Here is a 25,629-nt window from a genome sequence, read left to right on the forward strand (position 1 = left end):
AAATATAAAACAAAATAAATGATGTGGAATATCTGAATCCAACCATAGAAATCATTATACAACACTATAATTAAAAGCAGAGCTTATCATCAAAAACAAAAAATCCACCTACATAATATATACAAGACACACAAAGCTATTTGAAATTTTCCATGAGTAAAGGCTGGAGAGATTATATTAGTACTAGAAATTCAAGACTTCAAGACAGATTTCATCAGAGGTGAAGGATTGATAATACTGATTTAAAAGTTCAGTCTGCCTTGAAGACACAGCCACCACATGCTGGCTTCAGAACATATGAAGAGCTTCAAGTATACAAAGCAACAATGTACAGATTTAATAGGAGAAATGATTAATTCTACATAGTCAAAGATTTTAACACCTTTCCAAATAACTGATAGAAAAATTGGGCCAAAAAAATCAGTAAACACAAAAAAACCCCTATGTAATTCTGTTAAATACCTTGGGGCTAGTTTCATATAGCGTTCCATCCTATAATGCAGAATGTGATATTCTTTTCAAGTACACATAGTACTTTTGCCAATGTATACGTATCTTAGGCAATAAGATACATCTCAATAAATTTGAACAACTGGCATCAAATAGAGAATGTTTTCTGGCCACAATAGATTTAAAATAAAAATTTAAAACCATTAGGTGTATAGTAAAATCACAAATATTTGGAAATTAGGCAATAAAATTCTATATACTCTATGTGTCAAAGAAGAAACATAAGAAAGACTATTTGTAAGTGAATCATTAAGAGAAAGACAACTGTTGTAGTCAGCGGTGTACAAGGGAAACAGTTATATCCAGGACACATAATTTATAAGGTTATTTTATAATAGTCACTGAGAGTCATACACAAACAGAATGCAGGAAATCTGTCTACACACTAAAAATCCAAAGAATCCAGCTGAGGGCCTGGATCCCACCGTAATGTCCTGCTGAAGATCTAGAGCCAGCTGAAGTCCAGCTGAAGACCTAGAGCCCATGACAATGCTCCCCACGAGTCCACCTGGAGGCCTAGAGCCCTACAGTGTCTCATGTAGGCCTCTTTCAATGATCTGCGCTAAGAAGGCCCCAAGGTCAGTAGTGGAAGCTAGAAAGTCTGTGCCAGCAGAATAGTCTGTGCTAGCAGGTTGAGGAGTCTGCACTGGAGCCAGGAAGCAATGCTCAAAGCAAGGACCAGAGCTCTCCCAAAAAGTACCACAACAAAGTCCTGAGAGCCTCTGATGATAACAGCCAAGTCTATATCAGGAAAGCCAGCACAACAAGCTTCTCCAGGACATTGAACAGTGTACCATCTTCCCCTCCAGAGCCAGGAAGTGATGTTCAAAGTAAAGACCAGAGCTCCCTCACAGTGAACTGTAGCCATCCTCAGAATAGCAAGGTCCCGAACTCCTTCCATGATGAGAACAGCTGAATTCATCAGGAAAGCCAGCATGACAAGCTCCTCCAGGAGAAACAACACCTCCCTAACAACTTCCTAACAGCTTTTCTTCTTCTCCAGTTCTTCTTTTTATGTTGTTGGCAACAATCCTCCGGTGGGCCCCCCACACCCAGCACTACGCTGGCTCAGTTCGGCTGGGTGCTACAAGTTGACCACCAGTTGTCAACTCACCACAACAACATGTTAAAATATAAACGATGCAAATCAGACTGAAATTTAAAATTTTAATGCTTATTAAAAAACACAAATCCAATGACTGAAGGTTAGAAAGCTAGCAAAAGAAGCAAAATAAATCCAAATTAAGAAAGAAGAAAGAAGAAAGGATACAAGCAGAAGTCAATAAAATAGACATGAAAAAAATTTTAAAATATTGGGCCACTGAAAAGATCAATAAATTAAAACTAGACTGATGGTAGGAGAGAAGGAACAAATTACTAACACTGTGAAGATTCTGGAGAAATTTTGATGTCAAAAAGTAATACAAACGACCTTTGCAGCAAATTCAACCACCACCTAGATCAAACTGGCCAATTTCTTAAACCATAAAATTTAATCCTGCTGACAGGGGCTGGGGATTTAGCTCAGCAGCAAAAGCACCTGCCTGGCAAGTGCAAGGTCGTGAGTTCGGTTCCCGGTACCGGAGAAAAACCAAAAAAAAAAAAAAGTTTAATCCTGCTGACACAAGATGAAACTGAAAATTGAATAACTTTATATCTAGTTAAGAATTTAAATTTGTCAGCAAAATTACTCCCACAAAGGAAATTCCAGGGCCAGATGATTTTATCAGAAAATTTTAACAGATATTTAAGGTGAAAAAGCATAATATTTATACAAAATCTTTCAGAAAATACCAGAAGAATATTTGCAACTCTGTATGGCCAAGAAAACTCTTTAATAAAAGAATACTGGTGATGGTAGGGGGAAAATCACTGGCCAAAAGCCTTTATGAATAAAAGCACAAATATTTCATAAAATATTAGCAAATTGAATCAAATATATAAAAATGATAATATAACTCTCCAAGACTTCTCTCAGAAATACAAGCTTGGCTTAATATTCTAAAATCGTTCTGTATAATTCATTAAAGTAGCACAATAAAAGGAGAAATATTATGGTTTTGAATAAATGAAAAAAATTGACAAGATTAAAAATCTATTTATTATAAAAATTCTAAGTAAATTAAAAAAGGATGAAACTTCTTCATTCTTGTAAAGGGAATTTACCAAAAAAAAAAAAATCCACAACTAACTTCATCATTTGCTGAAATATTAAACACATTTTAGTGGATTAACAACTGCTGATCAACTTATAACCTCCAACTGAATGGAGTAAGCCTGGTGCTAGGTGTGGGAGGCCCACCTGAGGATTGTGGTCAGCAGCATAAGGGGCAGAACTGGAGAAGAAGAAAAAGAAAGGCTGTTGGGAGCTGATAGAAGCTGTTGGGAGATGTTGGAAGCTGAGAGAAGTTGTGAGGAGGTGTTGGTTCTCTTAGAGGAGCTTATCATGCTGTCTTTCCTGATGAAGGCTGTTTTCATCCTCCAAGAAACTCTGGACCTTGTCGCTGAGAATGGCTTCGGTTCACTTTGGGGGAGCTCTGGTCCTCACTTTGAGCATCACTTCCTGGTTCCAGAGGGGAAGATGGTGCACTGCTCAGTCTCTGGAGAAGTTTGTCTCATTGGCACTCCTGATAGGAACTTGGCTGTCCTGATCATCAGAGAAGCTCAGGCCCTACTGTTGCTGAGGGTGCCTGTGGTACTTTTCAAGGGAGCTCTGGTTCTCACTTTGCACATCGCTTCCTGGCTCGAGTGAAGATCCCTCAGACTGCTGGCACAGATCCTTCATCCCACTGGCACAGACTTTCTAAATTCTACCACTGACCTTTGGGCCTTCCCAGCACAGATCCATGAAACAGGCCTGCATGAGACATTGTTATGGGCTCCAGGTCTTCAGCTGAACTCATGCAGGACATTACTGTGGGATCCAGGTCCTAAGCTGGATTCTTTGGTCTAGTGTGTGGACAGATTTTCTGCACACTCTTGTATATGATTCTTTGGGTGACGATTATAAATAATCTTATAAAATATGTGTCCTGTATTGTATTGTTTCTCCTTGCTCAAAAACCCCAAACCATGACAACATTCCTCCAAATCAGGAAGAATGAAAAGATGCCCATTTTAACTACTTCTATTTATAATATAGGTCCTAAATGTTACAATAATTCAAGAAAAGGGAATACAAGGTTTAAAATTTTGAAAGAAAAAATTAATACTATTTCTTCAAAATTGAAGTGGTTACATTGAAATTGCCAAAGAATAAAAAAAAAAAGCAACCAGAAGAAATAAGTGAATTTGACACGTTGTAGGATGCAAAGCAGATGTATGAAAATCATTTGTAAGTTTGTACAGTAGCAACAAAACATTGAAAATAAAATTTTTAAAGCAATTTTGTTTATATTGAAACAAAACATATATAAAATACTTGGGAAAAATCATATGCAAGACTTCTATGCTGTAACCTGAAGAACACTGCTGAAAGTGAGGTTTAAATGTTCCTGGATTTAAACATTCCGTATTGTTATAACGCTAATTTTTTCCAAATTGACCTGTAGATCAATGTAATGCCAATCATAATCATGGTAGCTACTTTTGAGAAAATTGATAAGATATTCTAAATTTTTTTTTTTTTTTTTTTTTGGTTTTTCTCTGGTACCAGGAACCGAACTCATGACCTTGCGCTTGCCAGGCAGGCGCTTTGCCGCTGAGCTAAATCCCCAGCCCCCTAAATTTTATATAGAAAAGCAGTGAGTGTAAATAGTCTCAATCAACCTTGAAAAGAAATATATTAGACAGTTACACTGGGGGACTTTCTCACATAAAATACACAGGAGCCAAGACAGTGTAATACAACAAATACATCAACAGAACAGAATAGAGACTCTAGAAACAAATCCACAATTATACTTATTTTTTTTTCCAGTAAAGGCTTTAAAGGAAACAAATGGAAGAAGACGACTTTTCAGTAAATCATGTGGGAGCAACTGACTACTCATTAGAAAAAATGAACTCTAAGGCTTGTATAAATGGTATGAAACTTTACAGTGTAACATACCAGTGTATCTTCTAGACTCAAGGGTACATCCCCTTATCATGAGAGAAAATATAGACAATTTATTTATCTTATCATGAGAGAAAATATAGACAATTTAGTGTTCTTCAATAGTAAAAATTTCTGCTTGTCAAAAGACACACTTCAGAAAGTAAATAGGGGGTCGGCGATATAGCTTAGCAGCACAGTGCCTGCCTGGCAAGCATGAGGTCATGAGTTCGATTCCCAGTACCAAAAAACAAAAAAGAAAATAAATAGGAAATCTGCAAGCTAGGAGAAAATACTGTCAAACATATATGGAACGAAGAGCTTGTATCTTGGATCTTTAAGTGATTGTCTCTGCAAACTTGTTGAAAGATCCAAACAAACACTTCACAAAAGAAGACACACTAATGGCCAAAAGCACATGGGAATGTGTTCAGCATCATTCGTCTTGAGCAAAATGCAAGTTACAACCCTATGAAATGACTCTATACCCTCTAGAGTGGCTAAAATTAAGATGTCTGACACTACATTTTAATTCAGCAGAAGAGCAGTCAATCTGTCATATGCTGTCGGTGGTGATGTAAATGGTATGGCTATTTTGGAAATGCTTATACTACCTCTTATATAACTCAACATGGACCCCAAAGAAAGCAAAATTGAAGTTCTCAAAAGAGTTGCAGAAAACATTTTAGCAGCATTATACTTAATAACCCAGACAGAATGAAGTAGCCAAGCGGCTAATCAAAAGGAGAATGAATAAATGAATGTCGGTATTGTCATAAAATACAGTACTGGCCGGCGATGAAAAGAAAAACAAATTGCTAATACATCAAATAGGTCAGATGACTCTCAGGACATTAAACTATATGAAATAAAATTTATATAGAGGAATACATGCTAACTGTTTAGATGGATGTGAATTTCTAGACCAGAATTAAAAAGATAAATTAGTTCTTCAATATTAAAAATTTTGGCCTGTCAAAAGGTACCATTAAGAAAATGGATAGAAAAGTCACACACCCAGGGAACATACTGCAAACACATGTATTGATGAAAGTGCTGGCATCTACTCTAAATTGGAAAAAATTGGAAGAGTGATTGACTCTGGTAATGGGAAGTGGAAGAGACTTTTGATTGAAACAAGCATGAGGAAATATTCTGGGATAGTAATTCTAGTTCCGGCAAAAGATAATGTTCTGTATTGTATAGGGATTTGTATTGTACAGTCGTATGATTTCTCAAAACTTTATGAATGTATAGATTTAGATTGTAGAAGTTATTACATTTAAAGTTTGCATAAAAAACTATAAACAAGTATTAAACTGTACTGAATGATATGCATAGTGAAGTTTTTAAAAAGAAGTATTCCAATGTGTGCAATTTACTTTAAAATGTGTCAAAACTGAAATGATTAGATGAATGCATATAGAGACATATAGCTGAATAGATATGTTAAATAAATGTAGCAAAATGTTAATGATAGATGAGTTAATATGTGGGTAAGTCATGGTTAATTTTATATGTCAGTCTGACCAGGCTAAGAAATATCCAGAAAACTGATAAAATGTTATTTCTGGGTTATGTCTGTCATAGAATTTCCAAAAGAGCTTAGAGCAGTTGGTCCTAGACTTTAGATGGTTTGACTTAGAATTTTTTGACATTATGATAGTGTAAAATGAAACATATATAGAAACCTTATTTTGAATTTGACCTTTTCCTGGGTTAGATACATCATATTGTACTCTTTCTCAATGCTGGTCAGCAGCAGTGAGCTACAGGTGCCGGTCAGCCACATGATCATAAAAATAAACATCTATGATAGACGGTGCTATGGAACTAGGATACTGATAGATAAGGTGCATTTTGACTTATCAGTGTGCAACCCACATTGCAAGTTGAAGAGCAATCACTACAGATCCTTTGCTCTCATCTAGATCTTGGCTACTTACTCTTCCCACAGTAACATCAGTATAGCCGTAGGTAGCCCTATAGAGAAGGCTAATGCAATCTTCTCACTTGAAATCACTAAAATCCACAACAAGGAAGCATTAAAATTAGCATCTAATCCATTAAGTACATGCACGATTATTATTATTCAACAGTTACACCCCATGGAGATATTTTCCTTATAAAGACCTTTTGGGAGAAACATTTATTTGCAAGTTGTTGATCAGTTCATCATACTGGATATTAAATATCATGGCAACAGTATTTCAGTACTGTGGATTTGCCAAGAAGTGGAAAATTACAAAGCTTTCTGAGGCTTTGAATTTCTCTCAAGGGAGGCCACCTTGACCAATGAAGGCAAAAAAATGTGTCACTGTTGCTTAAAGGGCTAAAAAAAAAAGTATTTTCCTCTAAATAGTATTGCCTTAAACTATCAATTGTATGGTGTTAACTTTACAGCTGTTTATTTGACCTATCTATCTGTTTTAATTTCACCTTAGTTTCCCAAAGGAAAATTTCTTTAATGCTGATACAAGAATGAAACACAAGGAGGACTTTTCTGTCACTGCAGTTTCAAAGAGTGCATATGACACTTCTGTCTATGCTCTGTAGAAAAATTAGTTATTGCTGTTTCAAGGACTGCAAATGACAATTATATTTATGATATTTGGAAAAATCAGTCATTTTTAGTTTAAAAGTAAGGCCAATTTATACATATTCCACAAAGGCCAACATTTATACATATTATGCATGTAGAACAAAAATTAACAACTAGATTCAGTGAATCATCAGATACATGAATATTTTCATATCTTAGAGATTCAGAGAAGATGGTCCACTGAAATTACTGGTGTGAATAATGGGAACTCTGTTTCAAATTTTTTTTTCAAAAGGTATCAGTTTGCTTCCTAGTAATAAACTTCATTGTACTTTTTGTTCCTAATCATTAAGTTTACAAAAGCTTCACTCATCCATCCACTTAGGTATTCATCTTGCAAACATTTATGGAGTACTCAGTATGCTAAAGTACTGTATCAATTAATGGGAATTTTAAAATTCATAAGACATAAATTCTGTCCCCAAGGAATTCGTATTCTACTGGAGAGATGACACATAGTTAAGTATGTTACTATATGAGATCTATAAATTTTATGTGGCATTTTATATTTTTCTAAATATTATGAGGCAGCAGGGAAGAAATTACTAGTCCTGTTTTGTAAATTTATAGCACAGTGAAGCCTAGGGATGTAACTTCTCCAGAGTCACATAGCTGGTTACAAGCTAAAAGTAGAAGAAGAACTCAGGGCTTTTCCTTGCTAAGCCAGGCTTTTTCCTGTGAAAGCCTACCGTCTATATTTAGTGATTACGCCTATTGCTTTAGTTAACTTTGAATATCTACGTTGTGCTTTAAAAAGAATCTAAATTACTTTTGCTTCAAGAAAAAGAAGCTGACTTTCCTAATTCCAAGCCTAACCAAGTACTACAGTACATATGCCTTATGCATAGATCATTTCCAATTAAAGTTTGTAGAAGCAGCTGATGTAGCTAATCATGCAGGAAGTAATACAGTACAACTGGAGCTGCAGTGTTTTGGGTGCTCAGATGTGTGTCTAACAAAGCAGCCAGTTTGTCTTGAAGGAAAAAGGGCCCACAAGAGCATGCAATAGAGTAAATCCTAGAGAGAGGTGCATACTCTCAACACTCTCTCTAGTACATCTACCTCCAAGGTAAAAAAAAAAAACAAACCATTTTTCCAATCGCCTGAACAGAGATTAGCAAGAGAAATCCTGCAATCCATATTCAGTTTGGTTGGATTTTTTTAAATGAAATTTTATTTGAAGCCTCCATATGCATTCTTCTACAAATTGTCTGCAGTTTCTTTCTGACTCCAACATGACTCCAATGGTAGAGATAGATAAAAAACCTGAAGTATACTATCTGATCCAATTCAGTAAGCTTGTCAAACCTTCTAGAATAGAAAATTTGCTTAATCTTTTACCCCACACAAATGAGTATAAATTGTTGCATAGTTTATTTAAAACAACTTGACTATCTGTATTAGAAAACATAATAAAAATAAAGTGAAAAGTATATATACTCTTTAATATAGTAATACCTCTTCTGTATAACATGGCTCTAGTTGACCAGTGGTAAGGTGAATAAAATTATTGCTGAGTTCTTAATACATGAAAGGAATGGCACTAAATACTTGAGGGTATAATCTTTTTGTTCATTTATTTTTGGTGCAGGGTATTATACCCAGAGCTTGTGCATGCTAAGTGTACACTCCACCACTAAGCTATACCCCAGGTATCAAATCTCATTTTAACATCACAGCTATGTAAGATAATAGCTATTATTATTTCCATATTACCAAGGTGACTCTGTTTTGAAAAATTTAACCACTAAAGTCACACCACTAATAAACTACTGACTACTTTGATACCCTAATTCTAAAGCCAAATGCACTAGAATACTATGTTTTACCATGGATACACACACACATACAAAAGAAGTATAACAGTTATCACTAAGCTGTGTAACAAATATCCCTAAATTTAGTGATGTATACCATCATTTTACTGTGCTTATGACTTTATGGCTTGAGAATTTGGACAGAGAGAAGTTGAAATGGTTTGTTTATGCTCTTTCATGAGTCAGGCTTCAGCTGGCTTACCTCAAATGTCTGGTGATACCTGGGAAGGCTCCACTGGTACATATCTGGAGTCCTGGTTCTGGCTACTCACTTGTCTGGTTTTACTCCACTTGCTTCTGCTGGAACTAAAATACCCAAGATGACAGCATTGTCTAAAGGCCTGGGGGGTGGTGATATTGGAACAAGTAGGACTGGCTGTTGACATCAGCTCTCCACAGGGTAGTATGGGCTACTGTAGCAGTTTCAGGATACAGAGATGCTATCTTATATGGGTGATGGGTCCACAAAAAGGACTATTTTAAGAGACAGAAAAGGGAAACTGTCAGTGTTTTGAGGTTTGAGCCCAGAAACTGATAAAGTGTCACTCCCCTAATAATCTACTGATTCAAGCAGTTGTAGCAGTAGGGGGAGTAGAATCAAAGAATTGGCAGTCATCTTTAATCTGTAATGGAGTGTCAGAGAGCAAGCAGTTTTAGTAAGGTTGTTTATCACTCTGGTGTGATTCATAATGTAAATTTGTCTATTATGGACAGAATTACCAGAATGAACAAAGCTGTTTCCCAGATTACTTAACTACAGAAACAGTAGTAATACAGTAGTATCGGTATTTTTGCATTACAATTGTTTATCTTGTACTTTATGAAATACTTTTCTAAGGAAGTACTGTGAAATGAGATAAGGTTTCATGCACAAAACTTTGCACTGTGATGTGCTAACCTTGCTCACAGCTCATATTAAATATCCAATATTAGAGAGATAGTTGGGTAAATAATATTTTCATAACCAGTTATTATGTAAGCACTAAAATTATGTTTACACATAATTTCCCCATCTAAAATTATGTTTACAGAGTAAAATGCTTCTGCTACACAGTATTTTGGGTTGATTTTGTTTTTTATTTGCCTTATCTTTTTCTTTTATAATAATTATAGATTCACTTGTAGCTGTAAAGAAGAGACAGAGAGTTGCTGTATAATGTACATCCTTCAATCTTCATCTGGCTCTTCCCAGTTTAATATCACAACAAAGAAATTGACATTGATACAATTCCATATCCTATTGAACTTTCATCAGTTTTACATATACTCATTGTATGTCATTTTACCTCCATGTGATTTTATAATGTGTACATTCCTTTCAAGTGACCACCACCACGGTTAAGGTACAGTTCTATCACAAGATTCTCTATGGATACACATAAAGCATGACGCATGCATGTGTGGAAATGTCACAGTGAAACACATTAATTTTTTTTTTTCCAGTACTGGGAATCGAACTCATGGCCTCATGCTTGCCAGGCAGGCACTGTGACGCTGAGCTAAATCTCCAGCCCTGAAACACATTAATTTGTACAATTTATGAGTTAGCAACAATAAAAAAGGAAAGAATGGTAAGCAGGCTATCATAGTGGGGGTATTGTTATGTGGGAAAATATTTCATGTATTTTTGAAATGGAGAAGATTTGAGTTATGATAGTGATTTGAAGGAAGTTAAGAGGGAACTCTACTCTTGTGCCATCAAGTTTCCATGAAAGAACTTTTACTCCAGGAAAGAAAACATACCAGTGAAACTCCTACCTCCAGTCCCCACCTTTTATTTACTCCCTTACATAGGAAGAGGTATAAACTATCTAGCTAGTATAAATAGAAACAATCTGACATGAATTGATTTACTTTCTTGATTGGAAAAAGTAATGATAGAAAAGTCAAGTGGCACATGTTACCTTTATTCCTCTGGTCTATTTGTCAGGGCTTGATATGGATGAGACTGATTCCTTTCCTGCATTAACGATTTTCTGTCTAGATAGGGCTTACCTCTGGAAATTCGAGAATACCTATGACAATCAAGATATCAGTGAGCCCCACATGTGGTATCCCAAGATCCAAAACCATGCAGTAGATGTTAAGGAAGCACAATTATTATTTCAGTTCCAAGATACTTGCTCCAGAATAATTCTGGTAAAAATAAAATAGATACAATGATGTCTTCCTGCCTCCCTTTTATAGGTATGAACCCCTCCCTACCCCACCTCTCTTGGCCACCACTGGTGTGTGTTCCATCTCTACAATTTTATCATTTCATGTATGTTGTACATACAATTACAAAGGAAACCTTTTAAGATTGGCTTTTTCATTAGGAATAATTCTCTTGAGATTCACTGAATGTTTGAGATTCACTGAATGTTTGTTCACTGAAATATAATATACTTATATTTCTCCCCTTTAATTGCTGAGTAGTGCTCTATAGCATGGACATACCACAGCCTGATGCCTGAGAAGAAAGATATGTCAGCTGTTGAAAGATATTTTGGTTGTTTACAGCTTAGACTATTACAAATAAGGCTGCTGTGAACACTCATATATAGGTTTTTGTATCAATAAAAGTTTTCATTTCTCTGAGATAAATGCCCAACAGAGGACTTTTTCAGTGGCATGTATGTAATTTTAAGCAGGGAAACAGCATCTATGATAGCTATATAAGAATTATAATAAAATTTTGGAAGCAAATACATTCAAACTATTAACAGTGGTTACTTCTTGTGGATATAATTCTGAATAATCTCAAAATATTTTTATACTTTTCTGTAATTTCCAAATTTTTCTAAAGACAGAAGATTTTTATAAAAAAGCAAGAAAGAAAAGCTGAGCTGAATGGAAGGAAACTATTAAAATATGTAAAGTAGTTATTTCTGAGTACTGATAATATTTTCAGTCTTTAGCCTTTTAAATATACTCCTTGAGCACTTACTATTCTGAATATTAGGAAAGTATGTTCATCTGTTTAAAATGGTGAAATTGTTTTCATATAACTCAGATATTTAGTTTCCATTTTTCTATAGATCTGCTTATAGCAATTTTCCTGAATCTGATACTCTAGAAAAAGCTTATTTTTCCTATTGAATCTTGAAGCTTCTTGCTTTGTACAAAATTTATTACTTTTTTTTTTCTGTTCCAATAGACATGTCGTGGTACACATTACTCTTCTTCTAAGTTCTGCACATCAAGCCAGAAATAAACCCTGGGTCTCGAAAATGAATTACTGCTGTTTGGTCTAGGCTTTTGTGCCTTAACATTGACTAACAGTTTTGTATCTTTCTTAAAATTATCATCACAGAAAATATTTTACCACAGGGCGATATCCCATGTTTAATGGAGTTAAGTAAACTAAGAAATAAATTATCATCCAATAACATCAGTTTGGGCCCTTTTCTGAATCACTCCCAGTTCTTATATACCTCTTTTTTGTCACCACATAAATAGGTCAACCCCTGTACTTCCAATCCTTTCACCAAGCCAAACAGTGACTCATAACAATTTGATAGCTGTCTGAAAGTAAAAATACATAAATTTTTGATATTTCCCTCACTGAGATTCTATGGATGAGTTTTCACTACAGGAATAGATTGACTGCCTGTGATGTTACAACTGGGAAGACATCTTTGCTGAATTTTCCACTGTGTAGCTTAGCTTCTCTTGCCTTCCAACTCCATGAAGTAGACAGACTTCATTCAAGATAAGTTTTTAAAAATTATACTGAAGTTAGGCATTTTTTTAGAAAAAAAAAAAAAAAAAGATGACCTATGAGAATTCAGTCTTTGAAGGAATTTGCAGTTATTGATTCATTAATCCTCTTCACAGAATCCCAAGCTCACCTCTCCTTTCCAGTGAATGGAAGAGATGAGCCAGAAAGTGAAGGGCCAAAGAGAGCTAGGCAGCTTCAATAGGAAGGAGCATAAGAAAATAATCAATGGCTCTGAATCTGTAATTTCCATTTCCCTCATTCATTTCCAGAGAGTAGGCTTCTTAGAAGATAGGTGAGAAGAGACTGAGCCCCATATCATACAATGACATCTCCCTACAAGAAGTGACCCTGAAGCTGGTTTAAATTCTTTTTTCATCCTATAATTAACTCTGTGTGGCGACAATTATCATTATACCCTCACTGGGTAAGTAGAACAGTGGAGTGGGATGAATTACCTCATCAAGGCAGACTCTGCTAGCTAGTTCTCCAACCAGTTCTATAAGTGCAACTCAACATTCTTTCCAAAATGGGTGGTATTTCTTTCTTCATATGGCTCCAGGGCTCTATGAATAATTTCAGGGGCCTGAAGGTAAGGATTTTGCCTCATTTAGACATGAGTTATTTCTTCCCTGGTGCTTTTACTAAGAAACATTTTAAGTAAGGAATCAGACACCTAATGCCTGTGGAAAACTTTTAGTTGGCACTGACTGAAGCTAATCAAACTGATGAGCAACTTCATATTTCCGAGTTCCAAATCCCATTTCAAATAAAGGAAGATGGTCCTGAATGATGGATGCACTGTGAAAATGGTAGAAGTATCAAATTAGTGGTTCATCCACTAAAATCCTGGTCAGCACTTTGCTTCTTCTAGAAGTTCCTCAGCATGTGTCATATACTTCATCCAGCATTGTGGCCAATATAATGACTGAATATATTGTCTAAAGAAATAGCCATGCCAGGTTTCACATTAGTTTTCTCATTGGACCCAATATATAGTTTTCTGCCCAATCCCAGAGTGGATATTCCTCTGGGAATGGCGCCCTTCCATTTTTTAGGCTTCTCTGGGATGCAAGTGCATCCTAGGCCTAAACAAAACAATGTGCTTCACTGCTGTGAGCAGTGATTGGTTCACTAATAAGCTTCAATTAGAGCCCATGAAAACATGGAGATTGTCTGGGGATGATAAGAAAGACATGTTTCTCTTCCCATTAGAAGTGAACAAAAGATAAAGTCTAGGGCCTTGCAACCAATGGGACTGAGAATAGTGTTAAACACATGGTCAAAGAAATCGAAAAAAAAAAATATTCTATTGACATTTAAGAACCACTTCTAATAGTGCACTAGTCCTTGACTAAGCAGTTTTTTGAGCTGATGAGTCTTTAGTTTTTCTTTTTCTTTTCTCTGTCTTTTTCTTTTTTGAAGTGATGATTTTTGTCATTAAAACAAGTCTAAATAATGTAAGTAAGGTGTCTTGGTTACTTTTTTTCTCGCTGCTGGGACAGAATACTTGACGCCCAAAATTAAGGAAGGAAAGGTTTATTTCGCTTACAGTTTGTGGCGGTTTCAGTCTGTACTTGGCAGATTATAAGGCAGAGTGGCACATGGCAGAGAACTACAGCTGATGGCGGCAGAATGCAGCCAAAGCAACAAACACAAAAACCAGAAATGGCCTCAAGCACCCTTTTCCTCTCCCTTACATATGCAAACTATCCACCCCAGAGTGGGTGTAGCTCTCACACCCATAATCAATCAACTCTAAAAGCCTGCCCCATGGCCGCATGAGGCTTTGGGGGGACACCCAGACACAGACCATAACATAAGGACAAAGAGGCCCTATAGAAACTGCGTGAGCAGATACGTGAGCTAAGTAAGGCAAAATTTCAGAGAGCAGGCACTGCTTTTTCCTGGGGATTTGGGATGACAGGGCACCAAAACAGAACAGGGTGATGCTAGTCCTTTATGGGCTTACTTCCCCTGGAATAATCTAAATTTTGAAGTGATATTGAAGGAAAAACAGGGGCTTAATGCATTGAAATATATATCCACTTTGGAATTTACTGTGAGTTGCTTGTATTTTTTTTTTTTTTTTTTTTTTTTACTGAATTTAGAGCCAAGGTGGTAATAAAAAAAAAAAAAGCAAGATCTCTCTAATGGCTTTTGAACCCAGAGAAAGCTCATCCCCTTTATCCTAGTGTTTTGGGAGACATTTCCCATCTTTAGTTGGCACAGGTGTTTGGATGGGATCGACTGCATCCCTGAAGCTCCAAGATGACCACATGACAGAAGCCTGCTCAGTGCAAGACCACCTGCCCTGGGTGTCTGGCCAGAGAAAGGTGGTACTGTCCTGTGGACTGATTGGTGTGAGGATGTGAGCAGAGTCCTCTGACATGAGAGATAAACCTGCTTGGTAACTGCAGAAAGGGAAACAGATCTGAAAGATGTAGAGATTCTTGGGCTCCTATGACCCAATGCTGAACTTGGGGTGACATAAGCAATTAAATATACCTGTAAGGCACAAAGCCTTGGTTTAGGAAATACCATCTTTATATATCAATTTTTAAAAATGTCTATGGTGTTTATGCTAGTAAGTCCTGTCTGCAGGTCTCTTATCATTGGAGAGATGCTTCTTACAAGCCTGGAGGAATAGAGAATGTGATCATGACCATCAGAGAAGGGGAACATCAATGTTGACCAAAGGCTTTCAAAGGAGCTGGGACCTGAGCTAAAAAATAAATTTATATATCATCCACACTTCATTTTTCCAGGAGATATGTCATCAGAGTATATTGGGACCTGTTATTCAGAGCATCACTTGCACACATCTGCTCAAATAAATTAATGTTCCAATCTCAAGTGACTCATTTGACAGGTAAAACAATCTCATTCCTCATTATAAATAGGAGGAGTAAAGGAGGCAGGAGAAAATGAGGATGGAAAAGACATTTTTAAAAATGTATGAAGATGCAACAGTAGTAGTAACAGTATCGTTGTGATAGTAGGGGTAGTGGGGGCGGTAGTGGAGAGAAGGAAGAGTAAAGGTAACAGTAGCAATAGAGATGGTAATGATAGTGATGGTGATATGGTAGTATTGGCAGTGACCAGCATGGTAATAATAGTATTGATTCTTGTTAATTATTTAGTTCTCACTGTCCAGTGGCTTTGCTAAGGGATACAAAGTGCCTCTGCATTTTCTTATATAACCCTCACAATTGCCCTAGGAAATAAATATCACAGTCTTCATTCTGTATAAGAAGACCAAGGCATAAAGGGAAGACTTGCTGGGGTCACAAGACTAGATTTAAACTCCTACCTATCTAATCTTAGAACTTGTATATTTAATCAACGCAATATACTACTCTGTTTTTAATTCCCAAAACTTAATATCAGTACATATGTAGATATCTGTAAAGGTGCATAAAATATTTTAGCCCTCAAATTAAAATCTTCTGCTATGGCTTCCAACTGCTACATCTGAGCCTGAGAGAAACAGCTGCCAGTCCTAAGCAATGGCCCTATGAACGCGGACATGCTTTTGAGGGAAAATCATGCCAGTCTCTTTTAGAGAACTGGTTTTCAGTTTTAATTCCTTCTTTTAACATACATCCTTAATATCTTATGGAAACTGTTTATGTGGACGTTCGGCTACAAATGCCAGAGAAATATTATATTGCTTTGTTGTTTTTTCTTTAAATGCCTTGTGGGGTGCAGTTTATGCATCTTACTCAGTAAATACCCATTGGATATGGAAATGGTGTTTTGAAACATCTCTCACCAAACCATAATATTAAAATGCAATTGAATTGCATCCGACTTATTTTAGACCACTAGCTTACTTAGATTTTCCAACTTAATAGTTTTAAGTTCTAAATCTATGTCTAGAATGTCACATGTGAAATCAGACTTTATTAAATTGGATTATAATTATTTAGTTGGGATAGTGGTTTTCTGTTGGACTGAGTTTTAATATTAAATGTCAGTAATGAGACTAAGGACCATTTCACTCTACTGTCTCTCTAGACTGGTGGTGGCTGAGTTTTGATGTTGACTGAGACCTACTCTCTAGCCTCTATATATTTATGTCAGAAAACTTGGCCCGTGGGACACCTTATTTGTAACCTGAGGTATCAGGCAGACAGGAGATTACATTTCAGGAGACAAAACATTCTGAGTGACAGAGGCAGGACGCACATGCTTCTATGGATTCTGGGTTTGTTGGCTGTGCAGGACTTGGAGCAACACATCTTGCCTTCTGAGCCTCAGTTTCCACTTCTGGACAAGGAGAGAGATAATATCCCCCATCTTGTAGCATGCAATGAAGACTGAGGGAAATGGTGCCGAGCACACACACACAGGGGTTGGTGAAGGAAGGCTCTTTGCTGTCATCACTATCACTGTATCCCAGGAATGTGGGGTCGTCTGTCGCTCAGATAATCACTTCAGACAAAGATGCTGCCTCATGTTTCTGCTGAGGCACTTGGAAGTCAGAGCCAAATGATGACTCAGTCGTTGACCCAGCCACGAATTTGGGAGGACAGAGAAGAGTCACTGGAGGAGTGAAATATAGAACCACGGGGCAAATGCCCACATTTATTGTGAATAAGTGATTACAACAGAGCAGTGAAAACACCCACCCAGGAAATGACTGTCTTGTCCTGTATGGTATGAATAGATGAGTCCTTGTCAGTGATTTCTGTGAGCACTACAACTCCCAGAGACATCGTAAATTTCTTTTGAAAGCAGATCAAGTAAATATAGTAATAAATAAATAGTCCCCAGAGTATGGTGCCCAGCAAACAAGTGCTCAGCCAATATCTTTTAATCATTTTAAAGACTATTGCTAATGAAATGGAATGGAAAAGAATATCTTTAATTAATTAGAAAGGCGCTATGCACTAAATTACGTGCTTTTAAAATTCACCTGTTGGAAGTCCTAAAACCAATGCGTATTGATACTTAGAGATGGGGTCTTTGAAAGATGGTTGGGTCACAAGGGCAGGGCCCTCAGTGCAGTGTAAGAAGGGACAGTGAAGAGCTTGGTCACTCTCCAGCCCCTTCACCAAGTGAGAACCCAGGAGAAGTCAGGCTTGCCAGAAACCAGTTGAGAGACCTCACCAGAGCCTAAACTGCTGACACCGTAATCATTACCTCTAGCTTCTAAAACTGTAAGAAAATAGGTTTCTGTTGTTTCATCCACCCCACGGATGGTATTTTGGTGTAGCAGCCTGACCCAAGATGGGAGCTCTGCAAACTGATGATAAAGATGCTCCCTCTGTGGAGAGGTAGGGAGGATCTGTGGAGAGGGAGGGAGGATCCAGAGACTGTAGTGGAGGCAAGACCTGCAGTAGTGCATTGCAACCTGGCCCCAGGGCCCCATCCTGTTAACTCTTCCAGGATGGGGACAAAGATCTTGGATTGTAAAGGAGTCACCCTTTGCTGACATCTGCTCTAATGGGAGAGGAATGGGTCAGGTGGAAAGAGATGTCCGGCTTTGGAGTAAAACTGACCCAGATTTTACAGAGTTTAACTAAAATCACGTACCTTCTTAGAAAGACCTAGGATCCTTAGTTTGTAGAAAAGTAACAATAGTAATGCTAACATTTGTTGGGGCCTGCCCACTTCTAAGCACTAAGTATCTATCGCACTTTTATCACATTGAATTTTCATAGAAAATTACTTTCAAGTGAGGAAAATTAGAGAGGTAAGCAATAGGAAGAGAGGAGGGGAGGAAAGAAGAGACACAAACAAGGACTAAATGTCCAGGAAATAAGGCAGATGTTAAACGACAAAGTTAGATGAACACACAGGTTTATTAGACACTAGAGCTGTGATTTCGGTGAGGATTCATAATTTTCATATGCACACACCATGGTACCTGGAACAGTTTAATACATGCGTCCGTGGCACCAGATCACGCAGTGTGATCTAGTCAAATCCCTCAAGCGCTCTGTGCCTCAGAACACAGGCTTAATAATAATTTCATCCTCAGAAGGTGGTGGTAGGAATTAAATCAAATAATTTCTATAAAACATCCAGACAGGTGTCTGATAGGTGAGCTGCTGGGTATGTGGTTATTGTTAATGTTTCTTATTAGCCTTGAAGAAAGCTCTTTGACCCCTTCAGCCTACCCTTTCCATAGACAATGGAAGTTCAGAGTCAGGGGCATCCACCTTTCCCTTTCATATCTGTTCTAGAAGGGTAGAGAGTCTGGAAAATACTTCATACCACCTTAGATTCTGTACATTTCCTCCTGATACCAGGCAGAGGGGCATCCAGATGAAGATAGGGTGAGTGCCCCGCTCTCCTGCCCAGCCAACTGGTCCAGCCCAGAGGTCCATCTAGGCCTGCGGCTTCCACAATGCATCTGCACACCGCTTGGCTGGCTTTAAGCCACATGCTCACTGAAGTTTGTGAACAGTGAGCAGACTTCAAACACCGTGGTCAGCTGCCATACACATATCTCTCACTGAGCAGAAATGTGCCCCAGAGAATTTAAATCTGCAGCAGTCTAGGAATCGAGCCTGCCAAATAAGTGCTCCAACCACACCGAGTGTGAGACCCTGCTCTTCCGTGATCAGGAGCACCAGGCACTTCATTCTTTAAATTTTACAATTTGAAACATAAGGCTATTTATTAATAATTCATTAGTACAATTACTGGGAGTTTACTTGTTGTCAGGTGCCACACTGAGTCCTACACACACTGGCTTCATGTCACCTGCACTCCATGAATAAGTACTCTTATCATGGCCAGCAGAGAGACCTGGAAACTGAAATTCAGAGATGAAACCATTGATGCTGGGTTGCACAGCAGGAGTGTGGCAGAGCCACACGAGCCACAAGAGGGCGCTACCTGGAGTGCCAATATCTACGGAGATACTATTTCTCCACATGGGCAAACTACTGGGAAGAGCTGGGCAATTACTTGGAAAATACAATCAATGCCAGAAGGCAATAAGGATAATTTAAACCAAATAAACTCTTTCCCTTCAACTGCAGGGCTTGGGCTCGGGTTTTCTTTTTCTGTCTTTTTGTTTTGTTTTCCATTGGCTGAGCTTTCCAAATAATTGTTCCATCTGTCCGCTTCACTTTGCCTGAGTAATCACAGCCAGAGGGCACTTAGAAGTCAAACGTCAGACATGCAGGGAAAACTAATGTGTGGAAGGCTGTGGGAAGAGAAATTGGTGTTTGTTCTCCCTCCCTGCAGCTGGGCCAGGGATCTGGAAGTCAATTATAAGCACCAGTTGCCCCAGGGAGGAAGCTACTGTTTGGGAATGGGAATGGGAGTGGGGGAAGGACTTGGTAGACCTCGCTGTCAGGAGCGTCGGCTCCCCAAATCAAATGTGTTTAGCGATGGATTAAGTAGAGAGATCATAGCCCAGCCAGACAGGAAATGAAAACCAGAAACCTGTAGTAGCATTTACTGTGCCATGAACTCTGAGTTAGACCCTTGGCTAAACACTGTGTTCCTATTTTCATCCTCCCACCATCTTTATTTTACGGATAAGGAAACTGAGGCTCACAGAAATGAAATAATTTACCCAGAACCACACAGCTGGTCAATGGCATAGCCAAAATTTGAACATGAGTGTATCTTAATCCAAAGCCATTGCTTTTAGACATGGATCCTGGCCACTCTGTACCAGGGGAGCTCACTGGAGGTAAAGCAGAGTTCTAGAGAGGGTAAAAGTGCAGAGAGCCCAATTATAAAGCCCTGGTTATCATAGAACTGTCAGGAAAGTTTACATGCATGGAAAGTAAAGTGCTTAGAGTTAAAACCAAGTCAGAACCTCAGTTTACCGAAGCACAGAAAGGTTAAGGAACTCATTTAAAACCACAGCTATTAAATATGTTAGCGAGGACTTAAATCCAATTCTCTGAACCCAGTCAAAGATGATGCTTTTCCGTATGTTATATGGTCTCCTTTCTTTCATACATTTTTTTTAAAAGTCAGAATCTTGCTACGTTGTTCAGGCTGATCCCAAACTTGTGGGCTTCTATGATCTTCTTGCATTAGGGTCCAGGGTAGCTGAGACTACAGATGTGTACCACCACATTTCATGGTATAGTAGTAACTTCCAGACAAAGCAAGTTATCTTAGACTCTTATAAATTAATAGAATATCATATATTTAAGTTGTTTAGTGACAAATTAAAAATAAGTATATATAAGTACTATTTTAAATGAGATTAAATTGATTCCTAAAACCTAAGACTTCTTCCAGCGTTTAACTTGCTAAGGTCCATTGTAAATATCTAAGAAAGGGAGGCGATAAACAGATTGTCTCCAACTTGATCATGGGATTGTTTTGTTTTGTTTTTCAGATAAAGATTGCCCAATGTGTTAATCACAGGCAATGCCTTTATCTCTATGACCTTCTTCTAGGTAGAAGCTGGAGATTTTCTTAAAACACCAGCTGTCACAGTGGTTGCTGCCTGCTCCCTGTCCAACCTTCATATCTACTGTTGCTCTCCACCCTTCGGTTTCTAGTCCAGCCCTCTCACTGTCCTCAGGACACAGGGACACAAGCATGGACCTGCCACAGAGATTTTACTGTGGCTGTTCCCTCTCTCTGGAAGAATTTCTCCTTGCTGTCTAGCCTACTCCTTTTGGTCTCTACCTAAATGTCCATGTTCAGAAGGTCTTATTTGACCTTCCTAATAGCTCTTTATTTCCTATAACTGGGTTCTTTTGCTTTATAGACCTTATCACTGCCCAATAACTTGAATTTACTTTGTTCTTGTCTATCTTCTCCTCTCATAGAATGAAAGTTTCATGAGAAGGGCAGCCTTGCTTGTTGCCATGACCATGAACATTGTTAGCCCTTGATAAATATTTGTTGGCAAATGTTTTACATACGTACATGATACGATAAGTTATGACACTACACCTGCCTAGGAGTTTGGGGAAATGGCACAATTTCAATGACATTCAGCCCACTTCTTCTCTCTTGCCATTGTAATTTCCCTCTCTATTATTTGTTGTTTGCATATTGCTTAACAACACCAAAGGAAGCAGAAAAGACTTTACATCCTACAGAGTGGCATCTGCCTTGGCAGCTATTCCCCTGTTCCCTTTCCTGAATCTGGCTCCCTGAAGCTAAGTAGCAGTTAAGCCAGGTATGCCTAGTCATTTTGGAGCTCCCTCACCCCTGGTTGTTTGAGGAGACACTTTCCAGCTACCAGGACTGTAGTGAAAGAGGTTTTCTTTTATGTGGGAAGTGTGAGATTTGAAAGAATTATGAGGCAGAAGAAATTCAGATCACCAAAAATGAACCCCAGGCATGTCCAACACAATCCCCTCTTGACTGCCACATCTTGTACTTAGTGTGTGTATAGAGTTTTCAGAAAAATCTCCATTTACTAATTTACTATGATTAATGACTACTTCATTTACCAAAAGTTTCCTGAGATTTCTTTTAACCAGTAAGGTTGCCTCAGACATGTAGGACAGAAACTGAGTAGAAGAAATCCATTTGTTTTTGTTGTTGTTATTTGAGGGTTTTTTTGTTTTTTGTTTTTTATTGTTGCTGTTCTTGTGTTATTTCAAACAGAAGCACCTGCTGGGTATGTCAGAAGCAGGAAAGCCTGCATTCAAGAATGTGACCTGAGTTCCAGTTTCAGGTTTTCTACCCTTAGTCATCTGACCTTGAGCAAGCCCTTTATAATTTCTCCATATTTACCTCTTTGTTTAAAACCATCTAAGCCTCAGAGCTCTGGGTGAGTTGTCTTGTCTTGGTGCCCCGCATAAAGCAAGCCCTCTACAGAGTAGCCCTTGTTCTAGAGGACGTGTCCTGAGTAAAGGAAGTTCACGGACTTTTGTGTCCATGTTCTGACTCTTCGTTACCTCTGTGAGTACATACATCAGGGAGTTTTGTAATATTAGCCGTGCTTACCCACTGCTCTAGCGTGGCTGCCAGAGGCTGCCTTAGGGTCTTGGAAAGCAATTGAAATCACCATCTCTTACACTGTTTTCTATGTCTGCAGATTCTGCATTTTTACTTCCTGCTTCTGTTTGCTGTGAGAGCATTACTTTAGCTTCTAAATTTAGAGATTCTAATTGGATTCACTTTTTGTCCACAGCAAGGAGAGAACGTTGAGAACGAGCACAAAGGACAGGGATAGCAAGTAAGACCTTCTGTGCTAGCTGGCTGGCTCTCCTCGTATTTTGATGTGACACTGTTTGATTTCCCTGTTTGCAAATGTGCTCATTGTTTCCCATCTTGCCAGTTTTTTCATCATTTTCTTCTTTTAGCAAGAAAAAACAAAAACCACCCAGACTTCATTTTCCCTATAGTTTAATTGAATTTATGGCAGCTGTCACAAAATAAAATGAAAAGTTCATAAAATAAGAAATCTGCAAATCCTAGGATTAGGCTGCCTCTGAAGTTTTAAAAATTCTTCAAGGCGTTTATTTGCAAATTGGACACCATTTGCATATTTCATAAACATAATACAGATGTATTATTTATCAGGTGGTCTAGGCATGCCTGTAAAAAAGGATGATTGTAAATTCAACCTTCATCTAAAAGTCCTCATAAATCTGTCCCTTCAGCTTGCAGGGAAACTAGGTTTCTCTGCCTCTCTTTTCCTAGTCTTATCAAAATACTCTAGGCTCCTTGCTGAGTGACATTTCTGAGGATCACAGGTCTCTGTATTTTAAAAGAATGGCTTCAGTATATAAAATCACACAATACAAAATCATTTTCAGTAACAAAATTGCCTGATCCCATTGGCTGCATCCTATCTGTCCGCTGCAGTGACACCATCTCAGAATGTTCATGCAAGCCTTCAGGCAGAAGTATGACCTCACACTTAGGCAATTTCGGTTGTCAGTGACTCAGGCCTTGGGCTGTTAATGCCCTGACGGCTTATCTAACCTTTATCTACAAGCATGAGAAGAAATCTAATTTGAGCTCTGCTGCTGATTCCTTTTGGTTTCAGAAGCTCTGGGCCAGAGAATACCTACCAGATCCAAGGCATCAGAGAAAACAACATTAAACAAGCAGACTACCCTTCCCCTTCTTGCCACTTATGCTTTATGTAAGTGAAGCAATGTAGTAAGTATGATATCTAGTGTTTAATATGATTGCCTTTCTCAGCAAAATGTAATGACAGGCAGAAAAATACTGAAAATGGAGGTATGTTTGCTAAAGCAGCTATCAAGTTCTTTTGTAAGTTGTTTTGCTTCTGGATGCTAGAAGACGCTTTTGTCCTTGGAGAACCACAGGAATCTTCTGTATTACAGGGTGTGGGGTAAAGTGCTCGCACCCTGTCCTGGCTCCCGTCTGCTTACCTAGCATGTCATGTGTCTGAGCAATCGTTTTTATCTTGTGGGAACAGCATCCACCATGGGATTAAAGGACTCCTTGTCTTTCTGCTGTAATTTGAGTAAACAATAACTTACTGATCTTTTCACAGGTCCCGGTAGGAGTTCCAGGCTCTACAGGCAAAAGGATAAATAAGACATGGGACATCCACTCAAAGAACTCAGTGTCTGTAAGCAGACATATAAATACATTTTACAGAAATTATAACAATGCTGTATTTGCTCTGATACTTGACATTTTGGTTAAAAGTTGAAAGTACTGAGCCAGAGACTAAGCAAAATGGATTGTTCTGAACTGACATACCCCTTAAAAGTCTAAAAGTGATTCTTTTCCTTTTATTTACTTTTTCTTTTGCAAGAACTAAAAATGACTCCTAAATAGTGTAGACGTAATATCCTCTTTCTCCATTTATATATGGGGATTGGCTTTAGCTGTAGTGGATTATAAATAGTGGCTTCAACGAGTTCGGTTTTGTTGTTTATTGGATATATGTATGTGTGCTACGGAAAGCCAGAGGCAGCCAAATGCGGGTTTGGTTCAGTGACTTGATGTCCGGGGTGAAGATCTGTTTTTTTTCTTTGGTTTGCCAGGAGACTGCAGTGGCCACTGTCTTCATGTACGGTTTCAGGAACAGGAAAAAGAACACTACTACACAGGAGGAAAAGCAGCATCTGTATTGTGAAGCCAAAAATGTTTCTCATACTTTTTGAAGAAGTAGGTTTGAGTCACATAGTCCACCTTAGCTGCAAGGAAGGCTGGGGTTATTTGGACAAGGGTGGTCGGGCAATGCTTAGCCCTGAGCAAAATAAGAAGTCTCTTCAGATAGAAGACAGAGTACGGATACTGCATAAGCAAACAGGTATGCCTGACACACCATTTTACTGTAGGTACAAAGTAAAAAGACAATGCAACATAGCAGGAAGAATGATTAACTTTCTGAGGAGCTAAAGTGTGCTGCCAGAAATGGGGTTTGAGCTAGAAAGAGCCATTGTATTATAAACAAAAGCTATGTAAATGATGTTGATTGTGCATGTAATTTCAAAGTTAATTTCCTAAGTAAATAATCACTTATATGTCTGTTAATAGAAGTAATAAAACAGTAACTCATGGCTTAGAGTAGTTGTTTTTACAGGAAGCATGATCTAAGGGAGTGGGACAGAGGACAGTCACATTAGTAAGTCAATCGCAGGAATGACAGGCTGTTTTGGTGGGAATCCAGGAATGACTAGAAACTGTATAATGATGGGCGTTGAAACTGAATGAAAATATAAGCAGAAAAGTAATTTTGAAAGGCCCTGACACAAGGACACAGAAATAGAAAATGTAAACAGAGCCTTGTGTATCTTTTTTACCACAAACTGATGGTAAGCAATAAATTTCCAATAGAAGTGGAAAGAACAGATAAACCCAGTCCAGATTTCCATGTTCACTGAAGAGCTACTGAATAGAGATTCTGGGACCTGAACATGCTCTACAAAAATAAAAATTAAAAGGAAAAGAAAGAAAGAAGGAAAGAAAGAAAGAGAGAGAAAGAGAGAGAGCGAGAGAGAGAGAGAGAGAGAGAGAGAGAGAGAGAGAAAGAAAGAAAGAAAGAAAGAAAGAAAGAAAGAAAGAAAGAAAGAAAGAAAGAAAGAAA

The 25,629-nt window shown here is 38.0% G+C and overlaps 1 protein-coding gene across 1 annotated transcript in view; it reads left to right on the forward strand.

The window, feature by feature from the left end:
* The first annotated feature begins 23,590 nt into the window (after positions 1-23,590).
* Ppp2r2b (protein phosphatase 2, regulatory subunit B, beta) overlaps positions 23,591-25,629 on the forward strand; it is a 455,884-nt gene continuing 453,845 nt past the window's right edge. The window contains exons 1-2 of the mRNA XM_013512388.1: positions 23,591-23,706; positions 24,584-24,852. Of these exons, the coding sequence (XP_013367842.1) occupies positions 23,705-23,706; positions 24,584-24,852 (271 nt within the window). The 5' untranslated portion in view covers positions 23,591-23,704. The remainder of the gene's footprint in view (positions 23,707-24,583; positions 24,853-25,629) is intronic.

The sequence above is a fragment of the Chinchilla lanigera genome, unplaced genomic scaffold, assembly GCF_000276665.1.
Source record: "Chinchilla lanigera isolate Chin_1 unplaced genomic scaffold, ChiLan1.0 scaffold00014, whole genome shotgun sequence".
Taxonomy (NCBI): domain Eukaryota; kingdom Metazoa; phylum Chordata; class Mammalia; order Rodentia; family Chinchillidae; genus Chinchilla; species Chinchilla lanigera.